We start from the raw sequence: 15799 nt of genomic DNA on the forward strand, positions 1-15799 counted from the left end.
TTAGCTGAGAAAGATTCCCGGTTCGATCTCAGTACTTCCAATATCTTTTTCGATTATCTCTAAATTTACCTGTTGTACCATTTCGTACTTATAGTATTCATTGAGTTGAAAGGAAGGCTTAAAGGAAGTGTGGGGTTCCTGTAAATGGTCTGAGAGCTTTAGTTGTGTAGGCAAGCCCACAAAACGCGATGAATAACTGCAGTATCGCTGGTTGTTTATTTTACGGTTCTGCTTGATTCTGTAGTTTTGGAGAGAAACAATCTTATAAATGTTTGATGCATGCCTTGATGAGAGAAAGTACTTAATAAAAGAACGAAAAGTGCAATCAGAAGTGGACTAGGCTATGTGGCAAACGTTCGAGATCTCACTCTGATAAGGAAAAGTATTGAGTAAAAGCTGTTCGAGCAATCAGTGGTGGACTAAAAAACGATTTCAACACATACTCAGAGAGTCATATAAAAATGTATCGTAACGATTGTCTCCTGTTGTTGTCCCTGGGTCGAACTAAAGGGAGAAGGATGTCAGATGTGTAGGGTTAGCAGGGCATGCAAAGAGCTGGCTAGTGTCATGCGGGGACTCATTGCATGCTGGACATAAGTTTGATATGTCAGAGTCTTCAGAACAAAGCTGCGTAAGACTAACATTCGTTTCTCGCTCCAAATCGAGCTCTAAGTCTGTAATGAGTAACTGTTGACTCCAAGTACGTCATTCACTGAGAGGGAGTCGGTGAAAGTGTCAATGGCTTCACTGTGAATGGCGGTCAGTGCATGTCGGAAATAAGTTGCGTCTGAAGTCTGGTCGGCGTATTGTTTTATGTCGATTCCGCTCCAATCAGGTGACTTCAGGAATGATTTCTGCGAAAGCACTCTAGCAGGAACAGCTAGGAAAGGAGTACATTATGTTCCTTAACTGGAAGCATACGGGAGCATTGTCTCCTCAGAAGAAACGCTTTGTGAGAAATAATTTACTTCCTGTCGTCATTTATTCCGCTCTGGATGTGTTAATTTTTCGAAAAGACCACGATTTGTTAAGAGAAAAGCTTAAAAATTGACTTATTTTCAGTTTTTCTAGACACCTGGAACCACAGCGCTCTCTTCTAGTTGCTGTTGGCTAAAAATAGTAAATTTTTTTTCAAAATTTTGATAAGTTGTCGTTCCATTTTTCAGTACTTACATTCAAATTATGGGTTCTAGGGTTATTTAAAAATGTCAATACTTACATCACCTAGTAACGGTAAATTCAATCTGAAAAATCCCTTCACATTTATCATAAATGGCTGATGTAGACATTGTAGTGAGAAATCGGAGACGAGATCGTTGTAAGCTTTGTTGCCGAGCGGTTTCGCTAACTTAAAGATGAGGCCGCTTATTTGCCTATTCTATAAGCGAGAGTTTAGTTTATGTTATACTTAAAGTTTTAAGCACTCACGTGTTGCCTCGTTTTCTCAGCAGTGATCAACAATGTTACGGCTAAAGTACTTAACCTCAACATGGTTAGCGCATCATACATGAACTGTCCGAAACGAAAACCACGACTTAAGATTTCAATGCACCAAAAAATGTTGGCTACCACAGTGAAGAATGTAGTAAATAGCAAAACAGTGATGGACCAACCATAACAATCGCCCACACATTGATACAACTCACAGAGCCGTCCTTGCAGCAGACGTAAAAAGTTCAGTCTTTCATATTCCCACGCCGCATAGGGTTGCCACACATCACTAGTGTATTTATGTTTCGGACGATTAGCTTTAACCAGTAAACGCATCAAAGCGATCAAACTGCGTGCGCGTGCATTTTGACGCTCAATCGTAAGCGAGATTTGTGCATAACGCGCTCGTTCGATTGCCAACATTGGCACTACGTAGTAAAATACCGGCGACATGTAGCATGTGTAGGCAAGCACGATCTGCAGGATATCGTAAACGAATTGCAAAAGCATACTATAAAATACTTTGAGCCAGATTTTTCGCTCTAATGTCTCCGTATTGTCGATATGGTCTCGTAGTAATGCATCCACCTCAATTTCCAGACGTTGCAGATGCTGGCAGTGTTTTGTCTTACACATGGATTCGACGTAGGCCGCTATGTTCGTTAACATTTTGAAGACAAACAAGAAACTGCCGACTATGTAACCGAGTTTTTCAATGGTTTCCGTGAACAGTTCATACATAACATCGTAGCCGGGTTTTATTAGCCAAGCGATCCAAACTACCCGACAAATGGACGTGAGCCATGTGAGACGTGGCACAGGTTCTAAAAGTTGTAAATATATCATCACCAAATAGACGTAACGAGCAAAGCTTGCGAAAATATTACGATAGTACATTCTGCTTAGACCGTGTGTCAACAACTAGCCCTTGCGGCCAGGTTCCTTATGTTGATTGAGTTGGAAAGCTCTGACTATGCTATGACTTCGTATAAACAATAAGAAGTGCGAACACAAGTCATGAAATCTTTATTTTAATCGTCTGGTACATTGAAGGTCATTATCGCCATATTAAGTGTCAAATAATTGGAATAATAATAAAGTTTCAACGCAATTTTCTTTTTGGGTTAACAAGGTCGCACCTTAAAGCCATCAAACACTTTGCCTAATATAAAAGTCAGCCTATTTAAGTGATAAATTATCACAATGGCTGCGCAGAGATTAGATCTCAGACGTTTTCGGATTCGGCAGAGTAATAGAGGGGAAGCTAGATGTCATTAAATGCGGTAAATGACGGCCGAGACAACCCTTGAAGTTTCTGTTTTGTTAGCTGTTGTGCTTCCTATGATGAGCTCGTTCAGTCCTGTGGACTGGAAGGACTGAATTTGCCATATCATTAACTACTGTTAAGCTTGAGACTAACAAATATTTGGATCCATTGCATGCGGTGGTTAAGAAATTGCGTGGTTGTGGTATATGATTGTGAATCATTTACTTAGATAAAAGGAAAGTAGAAACCTATCTTGAATGTGGCTTAGCTCAGGCAGACTTACATGACACCAGAAACTGCGTATTGAGAAAGAGGCTAGAAAAGATAATAAAAACCATCGGGTTATACATGAAATTATCCTAAATATGTGCATAAAGAGAATCAAAATACGGTGTTTATTACAAATTGGTAAGAATAGGCGAGGTGTATGTGCGAAGTTGGATGGTGTGCTACTTCCTCTTTCTTCTCTTTCTGAAGTTAGCGTGGTTTTAGTAAAGAAAACTGCAAAGCTGATGACATAGGAAGAGAGGCACTCTTACTCCGCTCACATTAGAGTGGAAGCTAGTTGGATTTCTGCGTTCTAGCTTTGGACTCACATGTGGCCAACTTCTTATCGAACGTAAAATTGTCAAAGTTGTTTGGAAGAAGGTGTGGTCGAAATATCCATACACTTTCTTCATCTTTGTCAACCTTTTGTAAGACTGGGGTTGAAACATGTCAGCAGTCATACCATCGGTGAAACAGGAGACATTTTCGAAACTAACATTAGCCGTCTCAACAAATTTTTGACAGGTTCATGACACTTTGTTGTTTTATGGGGGTTTCTATTAACAATTTTGTATAAGTTTTTGGAATCATAACCAATCGGCGTATAAGGTGAGGTCTCTGTTAGAATCTAACCTATCCTAATCTAAAATAAATATTAAAAAGAAGTAATATTTTATTGAAATATCTTTTATTTCTGTTTTCACACTCAAAGTGCGTTTGATTAGTGCTTCTAAATGAGAGCATGTTTTAGCCACCCGTTACAGTTTGTTGTTACTTATCATCGCTCATGTGAAACTGTATTAGTATTATCAGATATGTTGTTGTAGCGCCAGCGATCTGTAAAAAAAAATTAAACAGCAATATTCAAGTTGTCCATTACATAATTACATGTGTGTGTTCTCACTGTATATAGTAATGAACAATTGATATCAAAGAATCCAGCGGCTGAGAAGGCCAACTTTTGATGTAAGAGTTGTAAAGAGAATTGCTCGATCTGCAAGACAAACAGAAACTATTAATTTATCGCATAAAGTGTAAAAACTAAGTGCTCAATAGAAACTATAAAGTGTGATCTCTAGTAAATATCTTTCCACTCCCATGATTACAGTTCCGATAAAGAGAGAGATTTTGCGATAGATTTCAGACAGATATAAATATCGTAAATATGCGAGCTTTAGGAGAGCATTAACTTAGTTAATCGTTGATGCTGATCAATGGCTGTCTCATAGCATCCTACAGTGTTCTCAAATGCCAGTCCTTAAAGCTTTCGAGGGTGGAATACTCAGCTGATTCTAAAGGAGGAGTGAAGGGACTTATGGGAATATAAAATTGGAAAGAAAATAAGAATAACTACTTCAGAATATTAGCAGTATTGTCAAGAAGTCGGTGAAGTCGGACAGGTGACTATTTTTGACCAAATAATGAAACTTTCATCTGATCTTGCTATACTTGTATAAAAGAGAGGGAAAGGAAAAAAAATGGATTGGGAGAGAAAGGACAGGGAAAGAAGGAGATAACTAGGGATTATGATTATCAAATGTAGACGACTTTTCGGTCTATGACACATGACGAGTAAGATAACTTTTACCTAAGTTAAATTTCCAGATTTAATTTAAATACTTAGCGCTTCTAGAGTGTATTCTGCTATTGAATCTATTATTAGGAGAGACAGTATAAGTTATATCTATAACATTGTTTTTTATGGACTAGTCTCACTTTTCGAAAAAGTTATATCCAAAAAGGTTATTCTAAAATTTTTTACTCACCACGGTGTTATGGTTGTCGTTCCAAATATTGGTTTCAATGCGATGCAGGCCCATAGCAATTGCCGTAGTCTGAAATTTCGATACTAATATGTCTAAATGAGATATATTAAACCACTTTTGCACTGTACTCACGCGCTGAACCGTACGCTCACAGAGCATTGCTAACATTAGTACGTTGAAGAGATGCGTTATGGACCAGATGAGGTTGCTAGAGATTTGCATGAATTTTTCTAGTGATGCTGAGAACGTATTGAACTGCAGAAACATCCAATAACAATTCGTGGTGATGGATATAAAGTCATTGCCCACATTGGTCAATATTGAAATGCCAAAGTCTTTGTTGAGTGTGGCCGTCAGCTCCCACAAACGATTGTAGAGATCACGTATGATGAGCAAACGCTTCATATCTGTATTCTCCATATCGTACTGATGTTTCAGATACTCGGTTATTTCGTAGACTGTCGATGCTTGTGATATGTATTTTATATTTGTATTTGAACTGTCAGCCGTATACTGCTTCGGCTTGCTATTCAACAGATTTAGTTCTTTAATGGCCGTTACTAGTTTATCTAAGCGATGACGCACAATCATAATAGAGGTAAATATTTGAAAATAACGCACTCCGCAAATTAAAAATGGCAGCATATAGAATAACCAATATATAGAGAAGTTCCGACCAGAGGCGAGAAAATATACCAACAATTTCAAAGCTTCGACGCTGACAAATATAAGGATCATAACGACACCGCGACGCAAAATTTTCTGGCGAAGAGGACTGAAAGAAAGAAAGTGAAAGTGAGGACTTAAATAGTGCAGAAGTGGGATAGTCATGTCGTCCAAATGCATGAAAATAGGCGACGCAGTACCCGCCGGGAGTAGTATAGGAAGAGAAGGTCCACTCCGTCGGAAAGAGCAGAAGAAGGACCTAGCTACACTTGGAATCTTCAATTGGCGTCAAACCGCGAATAAGACGAACGATTGGTGCGCTGTTGTAAAGTCGGTTATAACCGCGAAGAAGGAGGAGTGGGATAGAAATATTGATAAAGATATGTGAAAGAAAGAAAGACTACATTACATTATTAATAAATGGAGACTACACATATAGAATATGCCAATGTACGAGAGATGGGCGAGCTAGTTATGACCTCTGTGACACAAAAGTGACTCCCAAGGAAAAACAAATATAATGAAGGTGATTTCGCTGGACGAAAACCGACTGCGTTCGCGCGGAATCCTTTGATAGAAAATTGGTATTATGTCAAAATTTCCCACGATTCAAAGGAGATTTCGAAAGCGTTTTGAGGCAATATTATGTTTCGGAAATATTACTAGCCTATTATAATCTTCTAATTTCCTAAGAATATTTAATTTAAGCGATAACAAGAAGAAATAACAGAAGGAGAAAGGAGGTAGATAAAGAGATGAAAACTGGCATTAGTGTGTGAAAGCTCTTCGATCCAAAATGCCCCGAGGGGTGAAATGCCTTAACCCTGAGTTTATTTTATGTAAGTATAATGTAAAGTCTGGTTATCGTCGAAACCACAGCTAAAAAAGTACGGCTGACCCTATCCTATACAGAGAGCGCGCTAAATCTCTTTTGCCTGTTCCGGGTCGTCAAGTCACCATTACTCAAAAACAAGAGGAAACGAAAAAAGAAACCTCTTTTGTATCCACATATGTTTCACTCACCCATTATTCACGTCCACATTTAATGAACATTCGAATATACGATCCATTTCGCGTACTTGCTTTACGAAAGTGTTTTGACCGTGCCGCCGCAGATATGCTTCCAAAACTGAAACAAAATGCGCCACACGTATGCCCAGCAATTGTATATAGTCTAATCTATGGCCGACATCATTTTCCGACATGCGAAAGTAATCACCGTCACTAAAAATGTCCAAAATTAGAATGGCGAACGCAATGAGGAGCGTACAAATGGCATAACATTCGAGCAGTCGCGAGAGATACACTTTGCCAGTTTTACGTTCCACCATCCATTGTGAGAGTGCGCTGAGTTGCAGGCACCTATGCAGAGTACCCAGTGACTTCAAGATGTCCATTGTGTGTGCTTTCTTAGAATATTGTTTACTTAATAGCCTTAACAGCAACTTTCACTTCTGGAGCTGACGATAAACTGCCATTCGTGGTTAGATTGGAAGGAAATGTGTGTACAAATATATATATATTTTTATCATTTTTAGTGACTGCCTAACATAATTACTCTGCCGAAATTGTGATAAAATGCTTAGATTGTGCTAATAGGTTTTACCGTATTACTAGAAAAGCAAGAACAAATTAAATCATGAAAGTAGCACTCCGCTTTCCTGTCGCCGACACAATCAGACTAAAAGGCGCACTATTAGAATCTTTGATGACTAAGTGGTCGCTCACATTCTGGCACCTGTTATATCCATAGAACTATCGGTTGTAGATTGGGTGATATTTGCAATGATCCAGAGCTTCTACAGAACTGGGAACCAGAAGCGACCTAGTTAAAAAAGTTTTTAGGAACGGGCAAGTTTGATCAATATTCTTGGGAGCTGGAGTCCTCAACTATCAAGCCCAACAGCTGAACTATCAAAACCAAGAACGGCGTAAGCAAATCAGAAACCCGTCGTCTCGCAACGGACCTTTATTAGGACAAGAGAGCTGAGAGTCTTAAGAAGTAAAGAGATTGATTCCGACAGTGTTTTGAATATCGAGTCGACTCCAAAAAGTGACTTAGGGAATCCTTTGGAAGATATTTTTCGTTGAATAAAACATTTTGAGCTCACGCAAGCATCAACTCTATTAAACGCAACTATTACTTAGAAATCGGAAGAAAGTGATTCTGGTGTTATCAAAATGAAAAATGTGGCTGGTGGAAAACAGAAAGCTTTTAAAAGACTAAAGTGTTTTTAAATCTTAACACTGCGGATGTAAACTGAAGATAAATGCGAATTTCAGAGAGTTTCCTGACGAAATGAACTCATCAATACCCGGAAAACTAAAGGTTCGGTTTAAAATTATAGAGTTTTTCTTGTTAGGGGAGTCATGTTTAGAAGTTCAGACAAGTGCGGAATGTTCTCTGAGCGCCATTCACTTGGGAGTGGCCAGAAACCATTATTTTACATATAGCTCAATCAGCTCACAACTTTCGGTCTTAGACCAAACATCCTTTGGGTAACCAAAAAACATCCGTTTGAAGGCGTACTAAAGGGAGAAGGCGTACCACCCCTCCTCAGGGCTGTGCGCTGGGTTTGGGAACCGCCACGTAAAAACGCCCCCAATGAAATGGAAACAACAACCTCGGATGAGGCGGTATTTTGATTAATGGACTTTCACTTTTAGTTAATATGAATTCAAATCGTTTAATATTTGGCAAGTTATTGCTATAAAGTTGCAGTAATTGTGTATACCCAGTAAGTAATCGAGGTAGTTCAAAGAGTGGATGAACTACTGGTGTGGACAGGGCTCTTCGCAAGCAATTGAAAATAGAGAACTGTGCAAACGGTTTTACCCCGCTCTTATAGTTGATGGTATCAGCATGCTTTCTTCCACAAACAGTGAGTCTATGTTGGGAGTCCTACCGTAGTAGATGAGAACTGTTTTTTCTGAATAAAACAAAAATTTCCCACTTGAATCTTCTCTCATTCATTGGTACAACAATTTCTCTGTCCACCACGCCAAAATACTTAGGGGTTGAAATCGGTACCAAACTGAATTGAAAAAATTAACTTTGAAAAACGCATAAACAAACCGCATGATCAGCAAAATTTAAGTACTATAAATTAGACTAAATTCTCTCAAGGTTAGCTTTCAATAGCAACTTTCGTATGAGGTTACTCTCATAAACCTCTCTCTCTCATAAACCTGGAGCAGAGGTTTAGTAGAGGAGGAGGATACTAGCTCAATCGATACCTACGGTTCCCTGCGGAGTAGTGGGTTGAATGGCGTACACTTCTGTATTCTTGACATCTCTCTTTCTAACCCGTCTACGAAACTCAGCTAGCATCTTGCAAGTGGAAGAACTAGGTATAGAGAAGGCCTGTGGAGTTTTAATAACTACAGCAGGAGGCAAAAAGCAACCATAGCATTGCTGCCAATGTCAACGACACAGATACATGCCAGCGTAGTAAATAATTGTTGGGGGGTTTGAGCTCACTGGCAGCTCAACACCATTGTCCATAATTTGGTTGTAGGAACAGGAAAAATAAAATAATTGACGAAGCTAAGAGTCTCCTTAGATCAATTCGAAACGGAGTTAATACCGCTGGGAATATGGAAACTATCTCAAACTCGACACAAAATACTTGGAGTCATCAGGCACCAAACCTTGAAACAGTTCCTTTCAGAAAAGATTATTGATGTTTTCAGCTTTTTTCGACTGGCTTGAAGCCCTGCAAGTTTTTTTTTTATCTAGAAGAACGTTTGTGAGAGGTTTACTTTTTGTAAAGCTTACGGTGTTGAGACCTAACTCCATCTTTATTGAATCCCTAAATTTAGAGAGCTTCTCGCTACATAAAAAAAAGGTAAATATGTGTTTTGAGGATGAGAAATAGAATGACGACTATATGTTCTACAATCTATTTTGTTTTAAATGTAATCATCATAATTTTTTTTATCAATCCAAATGACTAAAATACTTAAAATAATTCGAAAAGCTTTCTTTACCGCTGGGTTTTCTTAGCTTTATAAATGTATAGATTTTCTTTAAATATACAGAAATTGTATTAACACCACCAGATATGAGGTCACAGTTGCTAAAATCTGTAGAAAAGAACAATAATTGTTACAGCAATATTTTTCAAAAGCATACATTAGGGCTCACCGCTGTTACCAAACGCAAGTCTAATATAAAGAAATTCCTGCCGGTCACAATAATGCACTGCAGCTCTAACTGTGTGGAGAATCGCTGCAATAAAGTGCGATAAGACCGCATGGACTGCGAAGAATTCATAATTATTAGCCGACGCAATCTAGCGGCTAACAACCGATCCTAAAAGTATGCTTAGAAATGAGTTCAGATTATAACAATTGCTTTGTGCTTACCAGTTGCGTGCAATTATAGCACAGATAACAAATATGCCAAATGGTTCCGGTCATAGGTACCAACCACCAAAAAGCTGGCACATAATAGTCGGAACTGTCCAGAAAGCCCTCAAAGCCTAGCAGCGCAAAATATAGCGCACAACCATAGTCCATGATATAACAGGTAATTATGATGAAAAGTGACCAGCCAGCGAATTCATTGAGCAGTTCAAATGCCTTATAGAGTAAATCGTATATATCCTTAATGGCCAAGAGATATGCCAAAGTTTGCAGTTTTTCATAGTTAATATCCAACAGCTGTTGGCTTGGCGCCGTACGGTAGGCAACAAGCTGTTGCAATTTCATGCAAAGACACTCCATATAATTTCGCAACGCAAATACGTAAATACATAACTGTATGATACGTAGACGTATGATAATGTTATACCAAATGGAGTGCCAAAAAAAACCCAAATGTTGTAAATCCATAAAATTATACAACGCAAGGCCGAAGCAGATGAGCGATAGCCAAAGCAAATATTTCAGGTGCCAACGTGCACGCGACGGCCAACAAGCCAATTTAATATCCTCTCGCAGCCGCAGCTTCAGTGAAAATTCAATTTCGTGTAGCAGTCGCAAGAATGCTTCCTGCTGCCGTTGACGCCATAGTCCTTCGCCTACAATGACTATACTAGATAACGCTTGTATGCTGTAGATAAGAGTGCACGCTGCCTCGCTGGCCAAGCCTGGTATGGGCTTACGCGCAGCTAGTGCTCTCACATAAGCTACGCAAAGTCCAACTAATAGCAGGTGTAGGTAAATCTCTTTCAAACGTTGTTTTGTTAAGATTTGCTTGCGCTCAAGCCAAGCCAGACGCTTGCTGCGCGCGGTTGATCTGTCGTTTGTGTATTGCCTACCCGGTGTTGGACTTATGTAGAGTCCGAAGACGAGCGAATAACGTAACCAAGCGCGCAATTGTTGCTCCATTTCGCGTAGACTTTCCTTGCTGTACTAACTGAACTTTTCGAGCTAATTTGGAGACTAATATTCCTCTAGCGTGTTATTTGATTGACATATAAATAGATTTATGCGATAATGAAAAATTGCATTTTCATAGTATTAATTATATAACAGTGTAGATGTAAAAATTGCGCAAGGAGCACCGCCCACTTTTAGGTAAAATTTCATATCCCAGCAACTATTTCAACCTTATTATTTTGAAATCCCTTGCTAAATCTAAAAAATCTAGAAGTCTTATAACCACACCTTCTTTACATTTACTACAATTTTAATATATCCTTGTCCGAGTTAGTTTTCCATTTTTTGAGAGTGTCAATATCGATAAACAATGTTTACAAATCGTTCAATTTTATCATTCAGTTTGTATGCCAGCTATATGCTTTAGTGATCTGATCTGAACCGTTCCTTCCAAGATTATAATCCGTGTCAAATTGCTTGAATATATCTCGTCAAATGCTTACGATTCTCGACTCTCAGGGCTGTGGTGCGGAGCTACTTTAGCAACAAGAAATTGCTGTACGAAAGAGGGACCACGTCAGATAGCGGTCACATCAGGAGCAGCACAGGGATTCATTCCAGGCCCCTCGGGATAAGCATGCACACAACTACGGATATTCTTAGGACATAAAAAGCAGTAAACTACCTAGGCGTACGACTGGACCCGAGGCTAACCTTCTGGGTATAAATCCAGCACACCGCAAGAAAGGCAGCGAAGATCACCTCTCAACTGAGCCGACTAATGGCCAATATAGGAGGTTTCAGCCAAGAAAAGAGAAAGCTCCTAATGTCGACAACAATCAGCGCCTTATTATACGGAGCGGAGATATGTGCAGACGTTTTTAAAAAGAAAAAACGGCGTAAGGTAGTGGCCAGAGTGCACCGGACCGCAGCCCTCAGAGTTGCATCAGTCTACCGAACGGTGTACAGCTATGCAATACTAGTTATAAGCGGAAACGTCCCAATCGACCTTTTAGCATACGAAAGGAAAAAACTGTGGAAGCAAAAGAAGACATCCGATAATAACAAGAGCGCAATTGAAAAAATAAAGAAAGAAACAATAACGACATGGCTACAAAGATGGGAGACTGAAAGTCGCGGCAAATGGACGGCCAGGCATATAAAAGATCTAGAGTCATGGACATGTCGTAAATTCTGAGAAGTATATTTTTACACAACCCAGCAGTTATCCGGTCACGCATACTTCAAAAAGTACGTCCACGGAATGGGAAAAGTCGAAAAGCCGCTATGTCTATACAACGACGCGATAGAAGACGACGCTGAACACATATTCTTTGAATGTATGCGCTGGCAACGAGAACGCACCGCCGTAGAAGACGCGGCCGACCCAATAAAAGCGAACAATTTAATCAGTGTCATGCTGTAGACTGAAGCAAACTGGGGTATTATCCAGAAATTCGGAGCAATCTTGCCCAGATGTAAATCTCTCAATGAGAAAAATGGAACGCCACACTGAAGTAATGCAAATGCGCTTCCAGGGTGGGCGACGGTTCCTTAGAGGTGGGTTTTTAGTGATCTGCAAGTGGCACGTACCGCTGCTGTGACCATAGCACCGATGATGCGGAAGGCATTTTCCACTCCCTCACCCGAAAAAAATCTCGTCAAATGAAAAAGCTTTCCATGCAAGCACTTAGTCCCGATCGTTCAGTTTGTGTGACAGCTATATGCTAGAGTGACCCGATATCGACGTACTCTATAAATGAGCAGCTTCGTGAAGAAAAAAAGTCGTGCGCCAAATTTCAGACAGAAATCTCAAAAGACCCGGCTCATGCGAATCATTTATAAGCATACTATATACATTTCATAGCTTCTCCTTAAGTCTTACAAACTTCGTGACAAATCCGGTACAGGGTATACAAAATAATCCTATATATTTAAGGACCACCCTAATAAAGCCATACCCTCCCCAATTTCTAATACATACAATTAATTTTTTATGCAAACAGATACCATCTATTAACAAATATTTGCGCACACGCGGAATTTCATACTCGACTTGCCTTCGATTGTAGAGCAAATCCGCAAAACATTTGCAAAACTCGAGCGTAAAATGGAACACGAACTGCGGCACTGGCTTCGCGTGTGCATGTTCTTCGGTATTTACCAGCGACAACCTAAACCAGCGTTTGCTGTGGCGAGAGGCACACTAACTCTGCCAACAGAATCTCACGGCTGTCGGCGCAGCGACCACAGCGACAAGCGGCGCCTGCTGACGCCATCGCATTGTCACCTCTGCCTCATAGCGTTGATGCTTTGCGTGATCTACGTGCACGGCCTACACCGCTGTGGCGGTATGCCAACGTTGATGCTCACTTGGGTGGCCAGCGTCATACTCTTCAGCCTGCAAGTGCTCACCAATCTGTTGATACTTATGGAAACCGTACGCCGACGTGCGCAACACGCCGCCTTTTTGCAGACACTCGCGGCCATTGAAGACGCGCTCAAGCTGCGTTTGCGTGTGAATGTGCAAAAGCGTGCGCTGTTGCATGACTTGCGCTGCCTGATCGGCTGTTTTGCGTTGTGCTCACTCGTTGGTCTGCTGCTCTTCATTATCAGCACGCATTGGTTGAACTACATTGGCTTCTTCTGGCATGGATTCTGGTCCATACTAACAATGCGTGTACGTATTATACAATTGTTGTTGTATGTGCGCATCTTGCAACACTATCTGGAGTGTCTATACGTGAAATTGCGTGAAATTGTGGCCTACCACTTGGCGCCAGAGGAGTTGCTGCTCGATATCAACCACGTTAGATTGGCATCGTTGGATTCGCTGTTGGCCGTCAAGGAGACTTACACGCTCATTTATGGCGCGTTTCATATGCTTAACTACTTTGCCGGCTGGTCACTCTTTGGCATTGTCAATTGTTATATGTTTGATGTGAGCTGCAATGTATATTGGACGCTGCTAAGTTTGGATGGTTATCAGAATAGGCGCTACTATTACGTGGCGGGACCGGTGGCGTTGTTGCCGTTGGTCGCAATTGTTTGCTATTTGTGTTTTTTATGTGAAAGATGCCAGGATTTGGTAATAATGCGTAACAGCGGGTGCTTATTAAAATGTAAACGAAAACTATTGTGTACTTTTAGGCGCGTCGCATCGCTTTCCTACTAAACAAATTGAAAATATTGCGTACCAAGCAGCCGTTGACGCCATATCGGCTGGTCTTGCAGCAACTTTCCGCACAAATACAACTACAACAAATCGAAGTAACGGCACAACACTTCTTCGTCTTGGAACTGCGTCTATTGATGACCGTAAGTGACATAAATCTGTGGTCATAAGGTGAAACAGCTAATGCGATTTGTGATGTTTTGAAGGAGAGTGCTTGGTGTGTCTTAAATAACAGTTTTTGACAAATCAAATCTCACATTTTGATTCCTAAGTTGTGTTCTAAGGACCTCCAAGTTTTTTAGCCATGAGTTGGTTGGTTTCCAGACGAATTTCGCTGTTGTTCTTTCTGGTCATAGTAGTATCTCTTCCCCTCAACTAAAATTAAAACCAAACTTAATTAAATATCATACTGAAATTTTTACAATTCTCTTTGTAGATCTTCTCTGTGGCTTCAACAAATTTGGTAATACTGGTGCAATTTCTCTGCTTGGAGCTGGAGTTGTTGAGCTTATCTTGAAACTGTTAAGCAATGTAGAGAAAAAGAGCGTTTAAGTAAATAAAAATACAATGAATTGACAATGAGGCTATAAATATTTATCTGAGAGCGACTCTGAAATAAAATTATGCAGCGAGTACTAGAAAGATTAACACTGGGAATGATTTCTGTTCACGACTTCATAGGGATGCGTCCGAAGAGCGTTTTATTTCGACACTCTCTCGAATATGTTTATGGCAATGAATTTGCGATGAGCATTCAAGATTCTTTTAGAGGCAAAGTCAGCAATCCCAGCATTCTTACGATCTTGCAAGTTCTTTGGTCTAAGGTTTGTATTCATATTCGTCGCGTTTTTTTTGATATCGAATATACATAAACTCCAAACTTCATCCAAAAAACTCATGAGTATTTGAAAAAGTTTCAACAAAAATACGCCATAAAATTCAGACTAGGCCTTCCACTCTAGGCTAGTAAACAGTCGAGTTTTTTATGCCACAATGCAAGTAGAGCTGTACCAATAATCGTCTCACTATTGGTTTGAAGGCTTAAATATAAAAGCTTTCAGCATTCAGTGGGATGAAAGTCCGAAGTTGAAGAAAAATGCTTAGGCAGGTAGGCTTCGACGCAGAAATGTCACAGTACACTTGTTCTAAGGGTTTTTGAATTTCATTGCGATTTAATTTTTCCAACACTCTAGCTTCCAAACGTGGTGATTTGACAACAGGCGTCTACCAGAATGTACTAGAACATAGTAAAGGAAGTTTAATCTTGCGTTAGTGATGATACGGGAGAATGAGACTGAATACTTATGGGACCAAATACGGTTAGGCGGAGTTTCGGACATCTATGAAGCTGCACAAAACAGTAACCGATTCGAGATCAATAGAAAATACAATACAAGTACTGGTAGCATAGCTGGTACAGTTATATTTTCAGCTCACTTCAAAAATCGACTCTTCGGTACATGCTGAAGTATCAATCAAACACGGATACAATGAAATAGATTATATTAGCAACCAAATATGCGAGGTTCCGGATGGTGTACATGGATTTTAGCAATACCGTAGTGAAATGCCTTGATATTTATGTCTAGCAGGTGACTTCTTTCATTGGGATGGTTTTCTGCGTGTGGGGTCTCAAACGCACCTCACAACACTGGGGAGGAATGGTTCGCCTTCTCTTTTTAGCTTCCCTTCAAATTGATGCTTTTTGACTACCAAGAGGAAACTTGGTCTCAGGCCGGAAGTCATGAGCAGCTTGAGCCATATGTAAAAGATTCGTTTCTGGCCACTCCCAAGTGAATGGTGCTCACAGAACTTTCCTCACATGCGTGAACTTTTACACATGGTTCCATGTCAGCCTCGAAATCCAAAGCAGATTAACTCTTGGCCGCAGGTGCTACTTCG

At 40.1% G+C, this 15799-nt stretch overlaps 4 protein-coding genes across 4 annotated transcripts; 1 reads left to right on the forward strand and 3 right to left on the reverse strand.

The window, feature by feature from the left end:
* Positions 1-2328, reverse strand: LOC105228625 (gustatory receptor 23a-like). The gene is made up of 3 exons (XM_049454856.1): positions 1429-2328; positions 1220-1378; positions 1-69 (listed from the first exon to the last, which is right to left on the reverse strand). Exons 1-3 carry the CDS (start codon positions 2326-2328, stop codon positions 1-3), a joined length of 1128 nt encoding a protein of 375 aa, XP_049310813.1.
* A 1408-nt stretch (positions 2329-3736) lies between these two features.
* Positions 3737-6794, reverse strand: LOC105228627 (putative gustatory receptor 2a). The gene is made up of 6 exons (XM_049454857.1): positions 6421-6794; positions 5239-5506; positions 4864-5172; positions 4732-4800; positions 3870-3959; positions 3737-3802 (listed from the first exon to the last, which is right to left on the reverse strand). The coding sequence occupies exons 1-6, from the start codon at positions 6792-6794 to the stop codon at positions 3737-3739; spliced, it is 1176 nt and encodes a 391-aa protein (XP_049310814.1).
* A 2632-nt stretch (positions 6795-9426) lies between these two features.
* Positions 9427-10731, reverse strand: LOC105228628 (gustatory and pheromone receptor 39a-like). The gene is made up of 3 exons (XM_011208517.2): positions 9766-10731; positions 9545-9712; positions 9427-9483 (listed from the first exon to the last, which is right to left on the reverse strand). Exons 1-3 carry the CDS (start codon positions 10729-10731, stop codon positions 9427-9429), a joined length of 1191 nt encoding a protein of 396 aa, XP_011206819.2.
* Positions 10732-12832: 2101 nt separating this feature from the next.
* Positions 12833-14414, forward strand: LOC105228629 (putative gustatory receptor 39b). Its single transcript, XM_049454858.1, has 3 exons — positions 12833-13810; positions 13873-14040; positions 14334-14414. The coding sequence occupies exons 1-3, from the start codon at positions 12833-12835 to the stop codon at positions 14412-14414; spliced, it is 1227 nt and encodes a 408-aa protein (XP_049310815.1).
* Positions 14415-15799: the final 1385 nt, after the last annotated feature.

This window comes from Bactrocera dorsalis, chromosome 4 (genome assembly GCF_023373825.1).
Source record: "Bactrocera dorsalis isolate Fly_Bdor chromosome 4, ASM2337382v1, whole genome shotgun sequence".
Lineage (NCBI taxonomy): Eukaryota > Metazoa > Arthropoda > Insecta > Diptera > Tephritidae > Bactrocera > Bactrocera dorsalis.

Excerpts from the sequence above, each read along its gene's own strand:
- LOC105228629 (XM_049454858.1), top strand. The coding sequence starts at position 12,833 with ATGGAACACGAACTGCGGCACTGGCTTCGCGTGTGCATGTTCTTCGGT. Across the intron at positions 13,811-13,872 it reads GTGAAAGATGCCAGGATTTG|GCGCGTCGCATCGCTTTCCT; the intron begins GTAATAATGCGT and ends GTGTACTTTTAG. Across the intron at positions 14,041-14,333 it reads AACTGCGTCTATTGATGACC|ATCTTCTCTGTGGCTTCAAC; the intron begins GTAAGTGACATA and ends TTCTCTTTGTAG.
- LOC105228628 (XM_011208517.2), bottom strand. The coding sequence starts at position 10,731 with ATGGAGCAACAATTGCGCGCTTGGTTACGTTATTCGCTCGTCTTCGGA. Across the intron at positions 9,713-9,765 it reads GCTATAATTGCACGCAACTG|GATCGGTTGTTAGCCGCTAG; the intron begins GTAAGCACAAAG and ends GCATACTTTTAG. Across the intron at positions 9,484-9,544 it reads ACTTGCGTTTGGTAACAGCG|ATTTTAGCAACTGTGACCTC; the intron begins GTGAGCCCTAAT and ends TCTTTTCTACAG.
- LOC105228625 (XM_049454856.1), bottom strand. The coding sequence starts at position 2,328 with ATGTACTATCGTAATATTTTCGCAAGCTTTGCTCGTTACGTCTATTTG. Across the intron at positions 1,379-1,428 it reads CTGAGAAAACGAGGCAACAC|AATAGGCAAATAAGCGGCCT; the intron begins GTGAGTGCTTAA and ends TCTCGCTTATAG. Across the intron at positions 70-1,219 it reads ATTTACCGTTACTAGGTGAT|GTAAATTTAGAGATAATCGA; the intron begins GTAAGTATTGAC and ends ATGGTACAACAG.
- LOC105228627 (XM_049454857.1), bottom strand. The coding sequence starts at position 6,794 with ATGGACATCTTGAAGTCACTGGGTACTCTGCATAGGTGCCTGCAACTC. Across the intron at positions 5,507-6,420 it reads AATGTGGACGTGAATAATGG|TCCTCTTCGCCAGAAAATTT; the intron begins GTGAGTGAAACA and ends TCTTTCTTTCAG. Across the intron at positions 3,803-3,869 it reads ATTGTTCATTACTATATACA|ATCGCTGGCGCTACAACAAC; the intron begins GTGAGAACACAC and ends TTTTTTTTACAG.